This window comes from Budorcas taxicolor, chromosome 11 (genome assembly GCF_023091745.1).
Source record: "Budorcas taxicolor isolate Tak-1 chromosome 11, Takin1.1, whole genome shotgun sequence".
Taxonomy (NCBI): Eukaryota; Metazoa; Chordata; class Mammalia; order Artiodactyla; family Bovidae; genus Budorcas; species Budorcas taxicolor.
In genome coordinates, this window is record NC_068920.1 from 19,143,419 (window position 1) to 19,162,205 (window position 18,787).

The window sequence follows — 18,787 nt, forward strand, 5'->3', positions numbered from 1 at the left end:
GGGAAACCCTGGTGGAAATTCTTATTCCCTGGTAAATTGTAAAGGCTGATGTGGAAGAAAGAGACAGACCATCTCTCCGTGTGTCACAGTTGTCCTGGTCTCTCGCGGCACTTGTATTAGGTGTGTGGGTGCCTGAGTGTGCAGGGGGAGGGTGGGTCGCAGGTGCTTGGGTCAGTGCTGGGTACGTTGACGGTGGGATTAATGGGCCAAGGTTGCACCCACTTTCTCTGATGACTGTTCAGTTTCAAAGGATGGAGCTCTCCTCTCCTAGAACTCAGAAAATCAGTGAATAACTATCTCCTCAGATAATAATATCAGATAATAACTATCTCCCAGACCCTACCTGTTCCCTTTGATGTTTTATTTTTTTAATATGATAAGGGGCTTCCTAGGTGGTGCTGGTGGTAAAGAACTTAACTGCCAGTGCAGGAAACGGAACATCCCTGGGTCGGGAAGACCCCCTGGAATAGGAAATGCAACCCGCTCCTGTGTTCTTGCCTGGAGAATTCCATGGAAACGGGAGCCTGGTGGGCTGCAGTCCATGGGGTTGCAAAAAGTTGGACCCGACTGAGCGTCTGAGCACGTGGTATAGGGCCCGATTGCTTCCATTCTCTGTGCCTATCCTGAAGATCCATCACAAACATGCCAAATCCGGGGCACAGTGTGTGAGCTCAAGCTACAGAATTTGACTCTCCAGCTAAATGACAGCGGGCGGGGAATCCCTTTAGGGTCTTTTCCAAAATCTAGCAGAACGGGCTATGTTTAGCTTGTTAAGATAAAGAACTGGTCGGGGGAGGGAAGATAATGAGAAAGAGGGCTTGTGTGTACATGATTCACAGAGAAGAATCCAATTTTACAGAAACCGCAGCCCAAATTAGAGAAAGCAAGCTTTTGGATTAAAATGATTTCTGTTGTGGTTGTAACATACCACAGTTTGATTTTTGTCCAGATGAAAACATTTGGTTTTCACTTCAGTAAATATTGTGGAGACATTGCCAACTAATTCTGAAAAGTAATGAAATACGGCTTTGGCAAAGCACAGATGCGTTCTGCACTCCCGATTCCACCGACTGATCCAAGTTCAGACTTTTTTTTTACGTTTGCTAATGCGCTTGAATAATCAGGAGAGAAAAAGCTGTCTGTGATTTTAATAGAAAACTGTAATTATACGTGTATACCCCCTGCCCCTCATTCCCTATGCCATCCATGCTGCTGGTGCGACCCGATAGACGGCAGCCCACCAGGCTCCCTGTCCCTGGGATTCTCCAGGCAAGAACACTGGAGTGGGTTGCCATTTCCTTCTCCATTGCATGAAAGTGAAAAGTGAAAGTGAAGTCGCTCAGTCGTGTCCGACTCTTAGTGACCCCGTGGACTGCAGCCCACCAGGCTCCTCTGTCCATGGGATTTTCCAGGGAAGAGTACTGGAGTGGGGTCCCATATCCTTCTCCGATGCCATCCATAACCCTCTTAAAACATTAAAAGCATTCACCTTTCATTGATGACTGCTTTAAAACTACAGAGTTTGTAGAGGAGATGTGCTTAGCCGCTCAGTCGTGTCCGACTCTTTGCGAGTCCTGAGGACTGTAGCTCGCCAGGCTCCTCTGTCCATGGGATTCTGCAGGCAAGAATACTGGACTGGGTTGCCAAGCCCTCCTCCAGGGGGTCTTCCCAACCCAGGGATCGAACCCAGGTCTCCTGCAGTGCAGGCGGATTCTTTACCTTCTTCTGAGCCACCAGGGAAGCCCATGGCGGAGATAGTCGGAGTTATTCTGTGTGATGAGGTGACCTCTCTGACTTGCTGATTAGCCTCACAAGAGGGGCTGGTACTTACGGAGGGGAGTGAGCCCACCCCAGGAACCAGGTGGGGCCACTCAGCCCTTTCTCAGACCCCTTGTTTTTACCGTAGTGGTCTGCCGTGGGAGGGGATGATTTCTCTTCTGGAAGCTTTTCCTTGTTGTATTTCCCATCTCTCCCATCCTATTTTCATCTCTGTAGATCCATGCCCTGTTTTCCTGAATGCTAGGCCCACAATGAGCTTTTCAAAAGTTTACCTCACCTGATGTTTGGAGGCAAAAAGTTTCCCTAATAAATTTTCTAGAGAGGAAGTTTGCTTCTTAAGTGTGAGAATCTATGAGTTGCAGACAATTTTTAATCAAAAATTGTAAAAACACGCAGAGTCTTCTGTTTTCAGATGCTAAATGTTAACTTTCCATGCACACAGCTTCAGTTGGATTAGCAAATGGACCCATTCACCCATTTTATAAGGAGGAAGGGGGTGATTTTACCCGTGATAAAATAGTCCAGACTACTGGCTGTTTTCAAGGCTTTGAAATACCCTTTCCTTCATCTGTTTCTGTGTCTAACAGATTCCTCCTCCTTTAAGCTTATTTGTAAAGTATCTAATCGAGCTTGTATCTTGGCTAAGGAGAGAGAAATGCTCTCTGTGAATGTCTGATCAGTTTGGTTTCTCAGATGCCTTTGGCTCTCTTTTATTTGAGGATCTTCTGCAGTTACTTTCTAGGTATCTAGCAGTCTTTAGCAGTCTTTGTTTCTCTCTCATCTTGGTCGTGCCGTGTGAGATGATCTTCCTGGTTTTGTGTCAACAAGAGAGAAGGAAAAGGTGTTTTGCTGCTTTTTCCTGGGTGCTGTGGTTCCCCTTGATCTGGAATGTTGGCTTGGCCCTCTCCATCACTTCTAAGTGGACATGTCAGCAGGTCTTAGAGGGATTACCAGTAGCTGTGTGGTGACCGAGGTTTAGAATGTTCAGTGTTGTTGGATTTAGTCTTTTCTGCATGCTTTAACTTGTTAGCAAGGTTAACAAGAGGTACAGGTATGCAGATAACCAGAAAAATTCTGAAGGTATGTTCCTTCTGGGGGAGAAGCTATAGTTGATGAGGCCACTCCTGAGATTGGCAGTGGCTTTTTAAATGAAACGTGGAAGGTGGTAAGGTTCCACCCAGGCCGTGATGCAGAGAGGAGAATTGGCACAAGCTTATTATTTGAGCCAAGGGCATCCTGACTCTGTTAGCGCTGACCTTTCTGCCCAAGGCTCCTTATGATCAAGCACTGGTCTTTTTCCTCCACTAACCCCTTCTCCTTTCATCACAGGAGTCTCTCCATTCCTCTTCTTATTTGAGCACCTGTATTGTCTTTTATTTTGCTGATGCTTTGTCTTTAGGCCCAACCAGCAAGTCATTTAGGAGAGAACCCACATTACTTTTTAGGGTGAAAGCAATCGCTTTTATCCCCTGTGCGTGCCCCCACCCTCATACTTGTGTCTTTTCCACCTCTTGACTGCAGAGCCAGTCCCATTAGAAAAACCTTATATTATTGTTAAGTTTTGCTTTAAGAGTGACTCCCTCAGGGAGCATGCTCCGCACTCCTTCTCTGGTGTTCACTTCCTACTGCACGTTTCCCTTGTAGAACACGCATCAGGTTACATCACTATGTACACTTGGCCGAGAAGCTGTTTAAAGAAATGGATTCATGAGTTCGGTTGCTTTCTTCTTTTGTTAAAATTACCCTATTTGCTTTCTGTAGGATATTAATGAAACTTGGGTTCTGAACTGAGCTCCTCAACATATCCTCTGTTTTAGTTCTTTGGCATAAATTTAGTGCTCACCCCTTTCTCAGAGTCTTGAACATAAGGAATGTGATGCTTCATGTATTGGGTGGCGGTTACCCCTTAATTTCTCATGTGGTTCGTGTGGATTTTGCCCAGAACTGGGCAGACTTGCTTTGCTCCCAAATGGCCTCAGTTGCAGAGTTTATTGCCTTTTCTCCTGATCCTGGTGGGGTGGAGCAAGGCGAGGGGGTACTGGCTTACTTGCTGAAATTCCATCCTGCAATCCTGCTTCCCTCCAATGGAGGGCCGAGTGAGCTGTGGAAGTTACTGCAGGGTCTACACACACACCTGCTCTGTGTGGGACTGTATAATCCGCTTTCTGATTTCAGCCGCTGGTCAGTGCATCCGACACAGTGTGCAGGGAGGCCTTTCTTTGAGAGAAGTTAGGTGTGGCTATTTTGATCTTGAAGGAACTTGAAGAAGTATGTTTAACCTCTTCTTTTACTGAAGAGGAAAACTTAATGGCTGAGCCTGTCGCTTCCAAGTGTTGAGTCCCCAGCTCTGTCTGACAGCATGTAATGTGTTACTTGATGTCATGTCACATGCTAGAATGAGTTGGCGTTTATGGGAAATTTCCTTTCCTTTCTTTCGTTATAATTTTTTTGTTAACTCAGAACCTCTTTTTGAGTGCTGAAATAAGGTTTCTTGGTTTTTTTCTTAAATACTTAGATTTATGGGACTTCCCTATTGGTCCAGAGGTTTAAGACTTCACCTTCCAGTGCAGGGGTATGGATTTATCCCTGGTTGAGCAGCTAAGATCCCACATGCCTCATGGCCAAAAACAAAGCATAAAACGGAAGCAGTTGTGTAATAAATTCAATAAAGATTTTTTTTTTTTAAGGTTAGATTTAGGAAATGACCCTGGAGAAGGCGATGGCACCCCACTCGAGTACTCTTGCCTGGAAAATCCCATGGACGGAGAAGCCTAGTGGGCTGTAGTCCATGGGGTCGCTAAGAGTTGGACACGACTGAGTGACTTCCCTTTCACTTTTTACTTTGATGCATTGGAGAAGGAAATGGCAACCCACTCCAGTGTTCTTGCCTGGAGAATCCCAGGGACGGGGAGCCTGGTGGGCTGCCGTCTATGGTGTCGCACAGAGTCGGACACGACTGAAGCGACTTAGCAGCAGCAGCAACAGCAGGAAATGACCCATCGGTGTAGGTACATTTGGCCTTGGAGGTACTTACTCTGTGTCTCTGTGAATGATATGTTCTGACTGGAAACTTTAAAGTATGAAGCTGGGAAGGATGGTGTCACTTCTTTTTCTGTTCAATCTTGTACTAGTTGTAAAACCACTTAGTACAAGGGTAAATATACTGTTCTAGTGGGAAAAAGGCCAGATATTTCCTCCTTCTCTTTTCTTTTTTTTTTAAAGCTGCATCTTCTAACTTCTGCTTGATCAGATGGTTTTCCCCAAAGCCTCTGACAGACCTTCCTTCTGTTGAGAACCTGCTTCTAATTGGAAATGATCAAAGGGGAGAAAACAAAGGAAATGGCTTTGGTCGGAGTGTCTCCAGTGTTTGTCACACACATCCCTGTGGAGTTTCGTTTCCATTCAGTGCTGTGGCCCACATAACTTGTGGGCTGGGGTGTTTGAGCATCAGTAGGTCATACTGACAACAAGTGGAAGGTGCTGTCTTTGCGTTTCCGGGAGCTGGGCAGTCGTGGTTCGCCACTTCAGTGCTCTGAGGCTGCTCGTTCACGTCCATCTCCGTGTTAGAACAGGTAGCCCTGATGCTGGAATGGTTAAATTAGCGATTGTGGTTGAAGTTTGAGATCCAGTTTGGGAAGGAGAGCACGTTCAGTTACTTCAGTCTTAACAGATACTCCTGAAGTGTTAGCTCATTCACAGGATGCTGGCAAGAGAAGAAATGAACTTACCATTTATTCTTCTGTTACTTGGTAGCAGCTCTCCTCAGGATACTTAATGGGAAAGAAAATGAAAGTTATTCCCAGAAATTAACTCAAGGGTTTCAAAAATTGATCGATTAATTAACCAATTAACTGACTAATTGATTATTTTTTAAAAAATGAACAGCCTTTGGTCCCGAACAGTATACCAGTGAATGGACAGATCTCCTTCTGAAAATTCATGATTTAATAAAGAACAGTATTGTGCTTTTTTGTAATATTGAGCTTGTTCTGTCTTAGGTTCAGAAGCAAAAACATTTGGAGATGAGGAGGTTAAGGTGTAAAAGGAGTAGGGGATTGGGTTCTGTGAAGAGGTTTTTTTGATTTTTAAATTTATTTAAGCCAGTCTTCTAGTTAGTATTATTCAGGAATTTATTTTAATAATTCTGCATGTTATTAACGTGATCATAATATCAAAGTAGCTTCCAAATATATTGTGAGTTTGGAATCCATACCTGTCACTCACCCCCTATGAATATGAGACAGATTCCTTTTATAAGGAAATGTCATATTTTGTTTTTATCACTTGTCTCTCTCTTTTTTTTTTTTCCACTTTACATTCATTTGCTTAAGTTCATACTGTTTAAGTCTAGACGATGTAACCCAAAACAGGCTCGTGTCCTTGACACTGTGGGTAGGGTTTTTGTTTGCTCAATTCAGTCTTTGGTGTTTTCCCCACTTCCTTCTCAAAAATAGTCAAATGAGATTTTAAAATTTTTGATTTGTTATGTTTGGTGAATGGCATTGTCCCTCCTCCCTCCTGGGGGATTTTGCTTGAAATCTGTTAAAGGGACACAGATAGAGTTCTGTTTCCTGGAGGATGTTTGAAAAATAAAAATGGCAGTAGAGATGAATTGCTTTGTTTTATCTGCTCAGTCATGAGGATTTAAGTTTGTAATTTAGTACATGGGCCCACTTGGGCTTCCCTCATAGCTCAGTTGGTAAAGAATCCGCCTGCAGTGCAGGAGACCCCAGTTCGATTCCTGGGTTGGGGAGATCCACTGGAGAAGGGATAGGCTACCCACTCCAGTATTCTTGGGCTTCCCTGGTGGCACAGCTGGTAATGAATCCGCCTGCAATGCGGGCGACCTGGGTTCAAGCCCTGAGTTGGGAAGATCCTCTGGAGAAGGGAAAGGCTACCCAATCCAGTATTCTGGCCTGGAGAATTCCACAGAATGTACAGTCCATGAGGTTACAAAGAGTCAGACCCCACTGAGCGACTTTCACTTTCCACTTGAAGTGGGCTCTGGAAGGGGTGGAGACTCAGGCCCGTGTTTATGCCCCTCCTTTTGACCCCGCCAGGTTCTCCTGCGCTGCCCAACAGCATGGTGTATTTCGGAAGCTCTCAGGACGAGGAGGACGTTGAGGAGGAAGATGATGAGACAGAAGACGTCAAAGCAGCCACCAACAATGCTTCATCTTCATGCCAGTCAACCCCCAGGAAAGGGAAAACCCACAAGCATGTTCACAACGGACATGGTAGGTCCACTGTTGAATTTGGATTCAAGATAAAATCCAGAGCTTTGAGTGAAAGGTGGAGTAGGTCATATGTTGAGAAGATGATGAAGGTGCTTTGCATACTTCTTTAAGTACCAGGCACTTAACGGAGAGATTGGTGGTATAAAGTGGTCCAAACAGTTGTGTTCGAGGTAAATAGATTGTTGGATACATATTCTTAAGTTTGTGAAGATGATGGTAAGTTCCATAAGACCACAGATGTAGGTGTTGGAGGTGGAAGATATGGCATCCGAACAGGCGTGGTTGAGATGAGTTCATGGAGATGCTGTGGTCACTCACTCACTGTTGTGGTTCCAGCAGTTATCCAGCTTGTGGAATCAGGGGCATGCATGTGTAGTAGAAACTAGACTCGTTTTCTTCCCCCTGACTGTTAACATTCCAGGGGCAGGACACATAGCCCCAAAAAACAAGAATGAAAGATCGACTGTGAGAAAGAGAAAAGTATAAATGAGTTGACCATGGAAAGTGCCCAGTGGTTTTTCAACAGGGAGCTGACTTAATCAGAGTTATATTTTGAAAAGATTAAGCTGGCATCAATTAAGAGGATTTCATAAAGGGAAATGATTTCAAGAAGAGGAAACCCATCGAAAGGCTATAATTGTAGGCAATTACCTGGCTCAAGGTAACAAGGGACTAAAAGGTGGCAGTATAGATGGGAGGATGTGAGTACAAGAACGTGGAGGCAGATAGAGGAATACTGCAGGGGAGGGGCTGAGAGAACTTGATGAGTAGCTGGATTAGTGTGGGGTGTGGCGGGGGTGGGAAAGGAAGTGAGAAGTGATGGCAGCAGAGGTGATGGCTGCTTTCGGTGAGCTCTTACCCAGCTTCTCTGCTCGAGATCGTACGTCCCTTGGGACTCACAGAGACCCTAGAATGTAGAGCGTCCTCATCTACAAACGACAGAAAATCGATGCTGCCAGTAAGTGATGGAGGCAGAGGAAAGTTCGTCTCATTCTTTTCCTTCACGGCTGAGCACTGGGCTACTGCTAGTCTTTCTGGACTCGATGGACCTGTAGGACCAGGATCACTTGGGTGTGATGGCAATCTGGCCACCTGCACTGTTGTTGGCATTTCTGCCTTGACGGTTGAATGATTTTTCATCTGTCCTGCTTCTTATTTAGGTGGCGTAGAGAGATGGCAGGGATGTGACTTAAAGACCTTAGAGTTTGTTGAGGAGATGAGGTTAGTAATCTCAGTGTATTGCTCAGTATTTCTCAGCCTCCTTACCTGTAACGAAGGCACTCAGTGAAGTGTTTGTATAGCCTCTGTTAGCTAGCTGTGTGTAGACATGTTCATATTAAGGGGTGGCTTCTCTAACTAGTGGGTGGTCTCAGAAATCTGCTTTGTGAGAGACCAGAGAGCTGTTTTCCGTATGATAGATTTTAGGGTGTGTTCATCTACGTTATCTTTTGATCCCATCTACTTCTCTCCAGCAGAGTCACTGGGAGGTGGTCAGGGCAAGAGACGTTTCTTGCTTTATAGTTGAAGAAAGGGAAGACCTGATGTCTTGTACCCATCACTAAAAGTGGCCGATTGCTGCTAAGAGTCAAGGTTTTTGGTGCCCCTGCCTCGGAGGCCGCCATCGTTGTGCAGGGGGCGCGTGTGGATGGTTGTGCTCCATGGCGGCTCCGGTCTGCGGCACTGGTGGGGCTGCGCTCCTGTCCGTCTGACAGCGGTGAAGAGCCAGTGCCTGGGGCCCCCGGCTCTGCGTGGCGCTCGTGGCTCTGGAGGGTTTATGTCTTAAAAATCCCTGAGGATGACGGTGCTGGCTTTTTGTGACGCCAGTGGAAGGAGGGGGCTGAAGCCAGCTCAGAAATACACAGGCTGTTAGGAAAGCTCCTCCAGTTTCACGTGACTCAGAGGAAGTTGTTTTGCTTTTTTTTTTTAAACGAGAAGTCCGCTTTGGAGAAAGCCAATTTCAGCCTCAGGTGCAGTATTTTAGAAACATGGTGAGCTTTCAATACCTATTTAGCTGAGCTTATTTACCTACCCTGTTCTACATCCTCTGTGGCATGAAGAAGGCCCAGGACAAGGACACGAACTGCCAACGTCAGGTTATTAAAGCGTGACTTAGTGACGTGGGGAGTAGGTCCCCAGCAGGAGGGTGTAAGGAGATTCCTTAAAACACTGTCTTTACCACCAGAGAAAGGAGTTACTGATACCACAGGGCCATGGCCCCAAAGTGGTGAAACTAGAATGCAGTCATCTTTGAAAACCGAACGTTCAGCTCTGGGATACTGTTCCTTTCACAGCCATTTCTTGATCATTGAAATTACACTGTGACACCAGATTGCGTGTGAAATTACACTGTGACACCAGATTGCGTGATGCACGCATTTGTTCCCCCACCCTCACCTTTATCCTTTCCCGTAAGGCCTCTATCAGCATCAAACAGTCGTCATGAGCTTCATTTCCTGACCTTTTCAAGGCTTAATTAGCTGTGTGGTAGGCATTTAATTTCTCTGATTCTCAATTTCCTCTTGTATGAAACGAGCAAAGCAGCCAGGATGGGCATTCACTTGTTCCTTCCTTCACTTACTTTTGTTGTTCGGTTGGTCAGTCGTGTCCAGTTCTTCGTGTCCCCATGAACTGTAGCACACCAGGCTTCCCTGTCCTTCACCATCTCCCGGACCTTGCTCAAACTCGTGTCCTTCATTTATATCCTAGAATAAAGAAATAATCATGGCTGGTGTCTCATGTACAGGCATCATTACCCTTGAGATTTGTTACAGTGGATGTCGGGCATTGCTGTCTGTTGAAGGGAAGTGGCTTTTCCAAGAAGACCAAATTTAGCTGGGTGAAGATCCCTAAAATTTTGTTTTTCTCCTCTGAGACAGTAGTATGTTTTTCAGATTAAAAATGTTTATATTCCACCCTGTTTCCATCGGTTTTCCATTCTCATCCATTCTTTGTCTTTTTGCTCCTGTTTTGACCCATAGGAAACTTGGTGCAGGGTTGTGTCCACTAGAGTGTGAGTTACAGAGTGTCAGCAGTGAAGCCCAGGACTCCAGTGAAGCCCAGGACTCCAGTGGTTCTCACAAGCAGTCAGGACCAGACCCCCGAGAACTCTGTTTCCATGATTAATACATACAGATCAAACATGGCACAATTCCCATAGCAGTTTAAGTCTTTCCTGCTTTGTGGTTTTGTTTTGTTCTTTTAATTGAGACTCTTTCTTTTGTAACTATTGAGAATTATTTGAAATTCCTTGTAATGGGATTTAATTATGGGTACCCATCAGTTGCAAAAGTGAATGTTTGTTTAAATGTGACGTAAGACTACAGAATGACACAGATATTCCTAAAGAGGGCTCGCTTGGGATAGAAAATTTCCAGGGGGGAGTGCAGGTGGTGTTTACCTGATCTGTTGGCTTGGCCGTGGGCCGGTGGTTGTATCTGTAGAGAGCAGTTGGACGGTAGGTGAGGTGTATGAGGTCGCGGTTCTGGCTTAACCAGAACCAGTGCCAGCCCACTTGTTTCTTCTGTCTGGGGTTCAGAGGAGGCCTCCTTCAAATTCAGAAAAATGGACTTTTCTGGTTCAGGTTCTGAGAGCACCGTCAGGGCCCCAAACTTGACTAGGTGTGTAAGGCACCTAGGGCCTGGTCGCCTTTCAGTGAACAGCAGGCTGGTGCCAGTTGCTGAGCCTTGGGCCGGACCACGTGGACTTGTCTGTCCGCAGCGTGGTGAGAGCGCTCGGTGCAGGAGGCCGTGGTGCTCTCGTCCGGCTTGCTGTGCTCTCCCGCCCCTCAGCCCCTGCTCCCTGCCTGTGGAGGGTGCTTGGGGAGCATGAGCAAAGAATCATTCTCGAGGTTAAAGTCAGCTCTCTGAGTGCATGGAAAGAGACGATGGGGTGCAGCCTGTGGATGAGACGAGGGCGTCCCTTTTCTCTGCCCTTCCGTTTTGATCGATTCGTTGATAACTTGCCTTAAGTTAACGCCCTCTTTTTCCCAAAAGAAAAATCTGCAAGACCGATCGTCTCCATTGCCTCTTGATTTGTGACTCGGGTGAGAAATGTGCAAGTGTTAGAGCAGATTTCCCAAACAGGAAGACCTGGGTGAGGCCATCATCACTGGGTAGTCGGGCAGGTTCTTGGGGGTGTGGACCTCTTCCACACAAGAGAGTAGGCTGCTGTTTCGTTCTCCATGACACTGGGCTTCTCTCGTCTGGTGGTGCTTCCCGCTGCTTTGTGAGCTGGAGATGTGAGGTGTGTTGGGAGATCCGGCATCTATATCCTCCTCCCAGGAGCGGAAGTAAATGCACAGAAGACGTGGGGAACACTTTATCATGGGGGTGGCTTTGGCCCCAAAACCTGATCTGCCTGCAGATCCAGAAAAACGGTTTTATTTAGGCTGTGCTGGTTTGAAGGGAGTAGAACCTAACCAAGCTGCCAGTGGCGTTCTGCTTGGTCTCGTTTCTCCCCTGAACTTGAACCTGCGTGGGCAGGAGCAGGGCCCCTGGAAGCCGATACAGGAGAGCCCTCTCTCCACCTCCCTTCCCCCTCCGTGTCTAACTGGCTGGGCTGGGGCACACCCAGATCCCTGGGGGTCTGACCCCTGACCACAGCAGTCCCCTGCAAGAGCCTGGTGTCCTCAGCACGTGTTTAGTTGTGCAGACATTCCAGAGGACCCTGATGTTCTCATTTAATCCACTGGGCATCCTACTGGAAACAGATCTGGTTTACTAAAATACGTGATCTGAAGTGACACGGACGGCATCACATGTGCTTGTAGCCTCAGCTCCACGAACCCGAGGGTCACAATAGCAACTTCTATTTTGAGGACTGTTCTTCAGTTTCCAAAATACCCCTCCATCTGCAGAGCCTCAGATGATATCCTCACAGGAAAGCACTTAGGTAATCTCTGTATTTGGCCACCAAACACACAATCAAAACTTGCCTCTGAGTATTTGTGTTGCAAGTTGATATTTGAAGTGACTCAGTGTTTGAGAAGTTCTTGTCATTGGTAATTGTTCTTCATCAGGATAAGTGAGGTAGGGTAGAGGAATTAACAACGTTTGTCTAGAAAGAGTCTGGCTTTGGTTTTTCTTATCCTTTCGCAGGAGAACTCAGCGAGAGTGGGTTGCTCAGATCAGCCCCATACTGTGTATTCTTCTCATGCTTTTCTTTTTCTTTTTTTTTGCACTTAATGGAAAATGGAAGGAATAGCAGAGACCTCTCTTTTGGTGCGCCTCTGTTTCTGAAGAGGGACATTTCTCACAAGCCTTTGTAAACAGCATGTCACTAGATTCCTAGCTGGAATGATTTCATTGCTTTTGAATTGACACTGGGTGGGTTTCGGGGGGCAGGGTGGGGTGCGGTGCGTTATGTAAGGGCCAAAAATTGGTCATTTGGCCGACTTCACTCGTGTCTGCCCTGGGATCATCTTCGAGGTGCATTTGGCCCCCTGTCTGTGTGGTGGAGGGGTGGGTTGTGTGCGCAGGACCAGGGTTCCTCTGTGTGCCACGAGGAGATGCTGTCCAGCTGTGAAGAGCTTTTTTTCTTTAACTCATGCTTCTGTGGAATATCCTCTTCACCTTTTTTTTAAACCTCCTGCAGCTTGATTATTTTTTTCCCTCACAGTTGGGGCAGCTGAATCTCCTGAGTTGGAGTATGGGTTCTCCAACAGGTTCTCGTAAAGCCTGTTCTCTTTAAGAGCAGGAGAATATGCAGAGTGGTAAGTGTGTTGTTAGCCCTCCGCTGCCCCCTCATTTGGGGCCACTTGGCCTAGTGGCTGAGCGCAGGACGCCGATGCTTGTCTGCCCAGATGGAGTCGCTACTTGAGGCCGTTCTACTTTTCTTATCTTTAAAGAGGTAGTAGGCATGCTTTTTCATAGGTTTTTGTGAAGGGTAAATGAGTCGGTGTAGGTTGTGTTTCTCTCTGGTAGAGAGCACCATATTGGCTGTTAATGCTTCATGTGACTGTAAGATCTGGAAGTCTAGAAATAGCCTTGTAGTTGGTAAGAGAATCTCAGGAAGCTAGTATGTTTCAGATACCTGGCACATGGTGAGGGCTGCCCCAGAGGGACTGTGAGCGCTGAGCGTGAGTCATGCCCACCCTCAGCACCAGGAGCTGCTCCATGTGTGATGGACAGACCCCACTGAACCGTCCGCCAGGGTGATCAGCTCTCCCTCGCTTCTTGTTTTCCTTCAGCGTTTGCTCTGAGGGTCCATGCAGGCCCTTGGGGGCATGCCTACACCAAGGGCTGCTCTGGCGCCTATTTATTTAGCATGCAGATGTCTCTTCCTGGGAATGGCAAGGCCCCTGCTCTGTGGTGAGAGGCTCAGGCAGATTTCAGAGACGGGTGACAGGGGAGATGGGTCTGGTGGTGGAAGAGAAGCTTCTGGCTCGAGTCCACCTTCCTGACCAGGTGTCATTATCCAGTGGTTTAATCTCTTTAGGTCCCAGTTTCCCCGTTTGTAAAATGCGGAGAGCACCTGACTCTTTCCATTTGGGTTCAGGACAGGCAGGGATGGAGTTTCATTTTGGGGTGATGGGGACTTTAAACTTAGCTGTGATGACGGTTGCACAAGTGTGAACATGCCGGAACCCACAGGATGGTGCGCTTTGAATGGACCGCATGCTATATGGATAGCGGCTTACTAAAGAGGAACACGTGTCTGTTAGGACTCAGTGAATGACGGGTGCGTTCAGCATGGCACCTGGCACTTGGTAGGTTTTCAGAAACAGAGTCTGGATACAGTTGTGTTGCTGGCCTCAGGTCTGATGACTCTTTTAAAGAACTGTAATACTCTGCAGTGCTGAAGAAATTAAGATAACGTATTAGATTTTCAGACTCTTTAATCAGTTTTGTTGTTCATGCTCGGCTGGGGTGTTTTGTATCACATACGTTGTAAATTGAATTGCTGAGCTGTTCACCCAGCGGCTCAGTGTTTAACGTTTCCAGCTACACTCATCCAGCCTGTCTTGAGGGCACGCTTCAGTCACGGGGGAAGTTGTGCTGCTCCCAGAGACTTTAACGTTTGCAGGTAGGATGCCCTTTCCTTTCCTGCCATACCTTTCCTGGCTGGGGGGCGAGTGGAAGTGTGTGTGGACAATGGCAGACCCACAGACTTCATTTGGAGAACCTTGAAAACAATCCTTACTACGATACCGATACTGCTGTATTTGGTTTTCTGTACTGATATTTTTATTCTGCATTTTTATCCATTCTTTTATAACTTGTAGAGTTGATCATGTGTATGGAATGCTTTCCAGTTTGACTTTTGTGCACACTTACTTTCCATTCACAGCAAAACCTTAAGATTCCTTGTTCAGGTCCAGAGGTGGGCCAGAGGTCTTGCCACTTAAGAAGTGGTTGACCTTTCAGAATTCATCTCCTTGAATGTAGGGCTTTAGGAAACGCCAGGCTGCAAAAAGCACTTTTTTCATTTGCTCTTCAGAGTTATTGCTTATCCCCTGCTGGAGTGTATCTCTTGGCTCTGTGCTGTTTCTTGGTTCTTGAGGGTGACAAAGCATGAGGTTCCTCTCGGCCCACTGCCCCCCACTCCTGACGGGTCCTCCCGGGTGTCCTCTGGTCCCCCTGTGGCATGTTGGAGAACACAGGTGCCTTGAGCCAGCTGGTGCGGGGACAGGCGGGGGTCAGTCACCATCCGGCCATCCGTCTTGTCCTTTGTTCTGCTCCTTTGGGGGCCAGGTGGGCCAGTAAACCCATTTTTCAATGACAGAAGCCATTCATCCTGATTGATGGTCTTTCTGATGCCTTGACCTTTATATTATCGTAAAGGTCATCTGCTCTTTTCAGACTTCGGTATCTGCAGTTATTAGGATCCTGTGTAAGGAACATGTTTAATTGGCAAATCTGCCCAACTCTGTTGGGTATATTACATTATTGCCCACAGGGTATTCACATTTCTAGATCTTGGTACCCTGGTAGCCAAGTTTTGATTGGAAAAACATTCCATGACTTACAGATTCAAGTTCTTATAGAGAGAAGAAAATCAGGTTGGCTTTAAAGATTCTCTCAGCAGGTTTGTTTCTCCTGTTATACAATGTAGCCAAAGTGGTAGAATTTGACTGGGTGGAAATTCCAGAGGGCTTTCAGAACACCAAGATAAACCAGGAGAGCTTGCCTGTGACACCAGATCGGGGTGCATGTGGGCTGCTGTAGGTTCCAGCTGTTGCTGGGGCCTCCCAGCCCGAGCCAGACCCTGATGGAGCCGGAGCCGACCTACACATTCTCGCTCTCCAGCTTGACACGTGACTGCTCCAGCCAAGTCAGTGGAGCTGTTTTGGCGCAGGCCAAACCGGGTTGCAGCATTCACACAGCCAGCATTAAAATCCTTTTGAACTGTTGGCACAGGTTGGCAGACACATTCCATTGTTTTCAGACAATAGTGACTCAAAGTTGAACTGGCTCCAGGGAGCAAGTGTTACTTTTGTACAGTAACAAGGATCTGATGCCAGCCGATTGGTGGGGCCTGCCTTCCCCGAGTCCGGACGCCTTGTAATGACATGAAGCTTACATTTAAATATCTGGCTCCCGATCAGGAACTTGGTGTGTTCCTCTTTTCCTTTCCATAGCACAGTCTTCTCTATTTATAACGATTCTTTTTTCTTTCTTCATTCTTTTGTCCCTTCCTGTTTTGGGGCTGACACAGGGAGCAAGCCTGACTTTATGTAATTTGGGGGTTAGTCCCATCTTCGACCTCCTGCTGTTTCTTTCCTCGTGTGTGTCATGTGGCTGCTGGCAGACCTTCCTGCCCAGCTTTCCATAATGGCTTTTGTCTGTGTTTCTTTTTCAGCGTGAAGGTTAGAAACTGGGTCATCACAGGGAGTCATAGAACTTTGGCCAGATGGCATTCACAGGGTCTTTTTTCCTGTTCACCTGATAGGAAAAACTTCCTGGTCTTCAGATGAAGTACCTTCCTGGTGCTAATAGGATGATTGGGGCTGGACTCTGCTTATGAGGAAGGACTCTGCTTACGAGGGAGGACTCTTTTCAAGTCTTGTCTTTGCTCTTAGAGCAGGAGCTTTTAAAAAGATTGTGGACTGTAGCCTACCAGGTTCCTCCATCCATGAGATTTTCAAGGCAAGAGTACTGGAGTGTGTTGCTATTTCCTTCTCCAGGGGATCTTCCCAACCCAGGGATCAAACCTGGGTCTCCTGCATTGTAGGCAGATGCTTTACTGTCTGAGCCACCAGGGAAGTCACTAAAAAGATCAACTTTCTTCTGTTTGTCCAGCTTTTTTCTCTGAAGAATGGATAGTGTTTCATGGACTTTTAAGTACTTCAGTGATTCCTGGAGGGCAGATAAGCAGAGGTACCGGTTTGTTCTTCTGAGAATGGAGGCACAGATGGGTTGCAGATCTGGCAGCTAGGAGTCACAACCAGCCGGTCTGGTCCAGCTTGTGTATGGAGTGAGGGTTTTAAAGGCCTGGAGGATCCCCTGGGAATTTTGCCAGGATCTGACTATGTGGACAGAGTCAGAATGGGGGACGTGGTTTAGTACAAACCCTCTGGAGGTGTGAGGTCCTCCTTGGAAAGTATGGCTTTCCGCCTTTCACGCAATCAAAGTTTGCTAGTAAGATGTTTCTATAGTGACTTCTCTTGCCCATTTCTTTTTCATCCCCCATTGGGAGCAAATTTTACCTTCTCAGGCCTGAAGTGACCCTCAGTCAGAATACCCGCCTTTGGATTTAAAGGTTTTGCTTGCCGTGGCATGGAAACCCTTGCTACAGGCCATTTAACTTTCAGAGAGTGTGTATACAAATCAATATATTTGTTCATTAATGCAGAGCTGTTTGTATCTGAGTATACAGTATAATTTCCTAATACTGTTCCTGGTGATAAACACTTTTTTTCTCTCCTTAAAGTAATGAGTCCAATTATTCCTTTTAATTGGAGGCAGCATGTGTGTGGGTCCTCTGTACATTGAACTTTCTGTCTCATCTTCACAGGGTTTAGGCTTTTCCTGTGAGAGTGGATATTTTTTCCTTTCCTCTTCTGGAGAATCTTACAAGTTAAGACAAAAGATAATTACTTGGAGGAGTAAAACTGCAGGTTCCCACGACACTTAAAATTAATGAGCTGCTGATGACAAAATGCATCTCATCTGAGGCACCATCATCTCCCCCCCCCCCCCCCCCCCTTCCCCCAGTTACACTCGAGTTGGCTTTCTCGCTGTGTCTGCCATTTGGGTGGACAGCTGCTCTGAAATAGCGCGGTAGTTACAGGAGTGGATCCTTCAAGAACTCTACCTTTGTTGCAGATCAAAGTCAATGTTGCTCAGTTTTTTATTTTCGAAATTTTGAAAACCTTCCCCTTTCCCAGTTATCTGGTCGAAATGGTTTTTAGCAGAAGCCCGTCCTGCGGTGCACACTGCCACCGGTTCAGTTACTATATTTAAGGCACGTGCCTCCCTCCCTTCTGCTGTGATCAGAGGCCCCCTCCCCACTCCTGGGGAGGCAGCTTTGGTGCTGGTGGTGTCGGAGCTCCCTGGGGCATTAGAACAGAAGCAGAGCTGTGCCTTCTGTTTCAGAGACATATAAGGCCAGTGAGCAAACCATGCCCCTCACCCCTGGATTTCAGAAAGATGGTGCTGGCTAACCAGTGCCCCTCTGAGTTCTTGAAGTCTCTGTCTGGTAACTGACCTCGCCCTGTGGTTCACTTGGAGTGGAGTCATCAGCTGTGTGTGTGCACTGGGCCTCCGGTGTCCCCTGGCCATTGACTCCATCGTGGTGTGGTCCATCCCTGCAAACTAACGCCTGCCCAGTACTCCCTCTGAGGTCCTCTCTAGATTAGTGTTTTGTCACTGAATCCTCCAAGCAACCCTATGAGATAAATAGTAGATTGGAAAACTGAGGCTTAGACAGGAAACCAGTCCAAGATCAGATAGTTAGCAGATGATTTCTCTGGATTTAAATTTAGATGGCATCATTTTGGAGCCTGGGGGCTTCTCTGGGCGTTCAGACAGTAAAGAATCTGCCTGCAGTGGTTGAGACCTAGATTCCATCCCCGGGTTGGGAAAATCCTCCGGAGAAGGGAATGGCTACCCATTCCAGTTTTTTTTTGCCCGGAGAATTCCATGGACAGAGGAGCCTGGTGGATTTGAGTCCATGGGGTCGCAAAGAGTCAAACACGACTGTGTGACTAACACTAACAAAATTTTGGAACCTGAGCTTTTTGCGGGGTGCGTGGCTATAGAGGTAAGTTCAGGGGCCATCAGAGCTTCGGGAAACCACGGTGTAGCTAATAACCAGGGGAAAGACGATCCAGTCTTACTGGTTTCAGGCCTCTTGGTCTCAAGATCTGTTTCTACTCTTAACAACCATTGTGGGGCTTTTATGTTGTGGATTTTACTTATTTATATTTACCATATTAAAAGGGCTTCCCTGGTGGCTCAGACGGTAAAGCGTCTGCCTGCAGTGCCGGAGACCTGGGTTCGATCCCTGGGTCAGGAAGATCCCCTGGAGAAGGAAATGGAAACCCACTCCAGTACTTTTGCCTGGGAAATTCCGTGGACAGAGGAGCCCGGTAGGCTACCGTCCACGGGGTCACAAAGAGTCGGACACAACTGAGCGACTTTACTTACTTACTTACCATGTTAAAATTAAAACTGAGGTGATTTAGAAATATTTACCTATTTAAAAATAACACACATGCGTTCCATGTTGATACAAATAACATTTTCATGTAAAGAAAGGGACTATATTTCCACACCCGAAAAGTTGTAGGTGAGGGAAGTTGCATTGTTTGACTTTTTTCCAAATCTGTT

The 18,787-nt window shown here is 46.7% G+C and overlaps 1 protein-coding gene across 2 annotated transcripts in view; it reads left to right on the forward strand.

Annotated features, from left to right (window-relative positions):
• JARID2 (jumonji and AT-rich interaction domain containing 2) overlaps nt 1–18,787 on the forward strand; it is a 231,057-nt gene that overhangs the window by 182,583 nt on the left and 29,687 nt on the right. For both annotated transcript variants that reach the window (XM_052647857.1, XM_052647856.1), the window contains one exon: nt 6,840–7,016. In XM_052647857.1, coding sequence (XP_052503817.1) covers nt 6,840–7,016 — 177 coding nt within the window. The remainder of the gene's footprint in view (nt 1–6,839; nt 7,017–18,787) is intronic.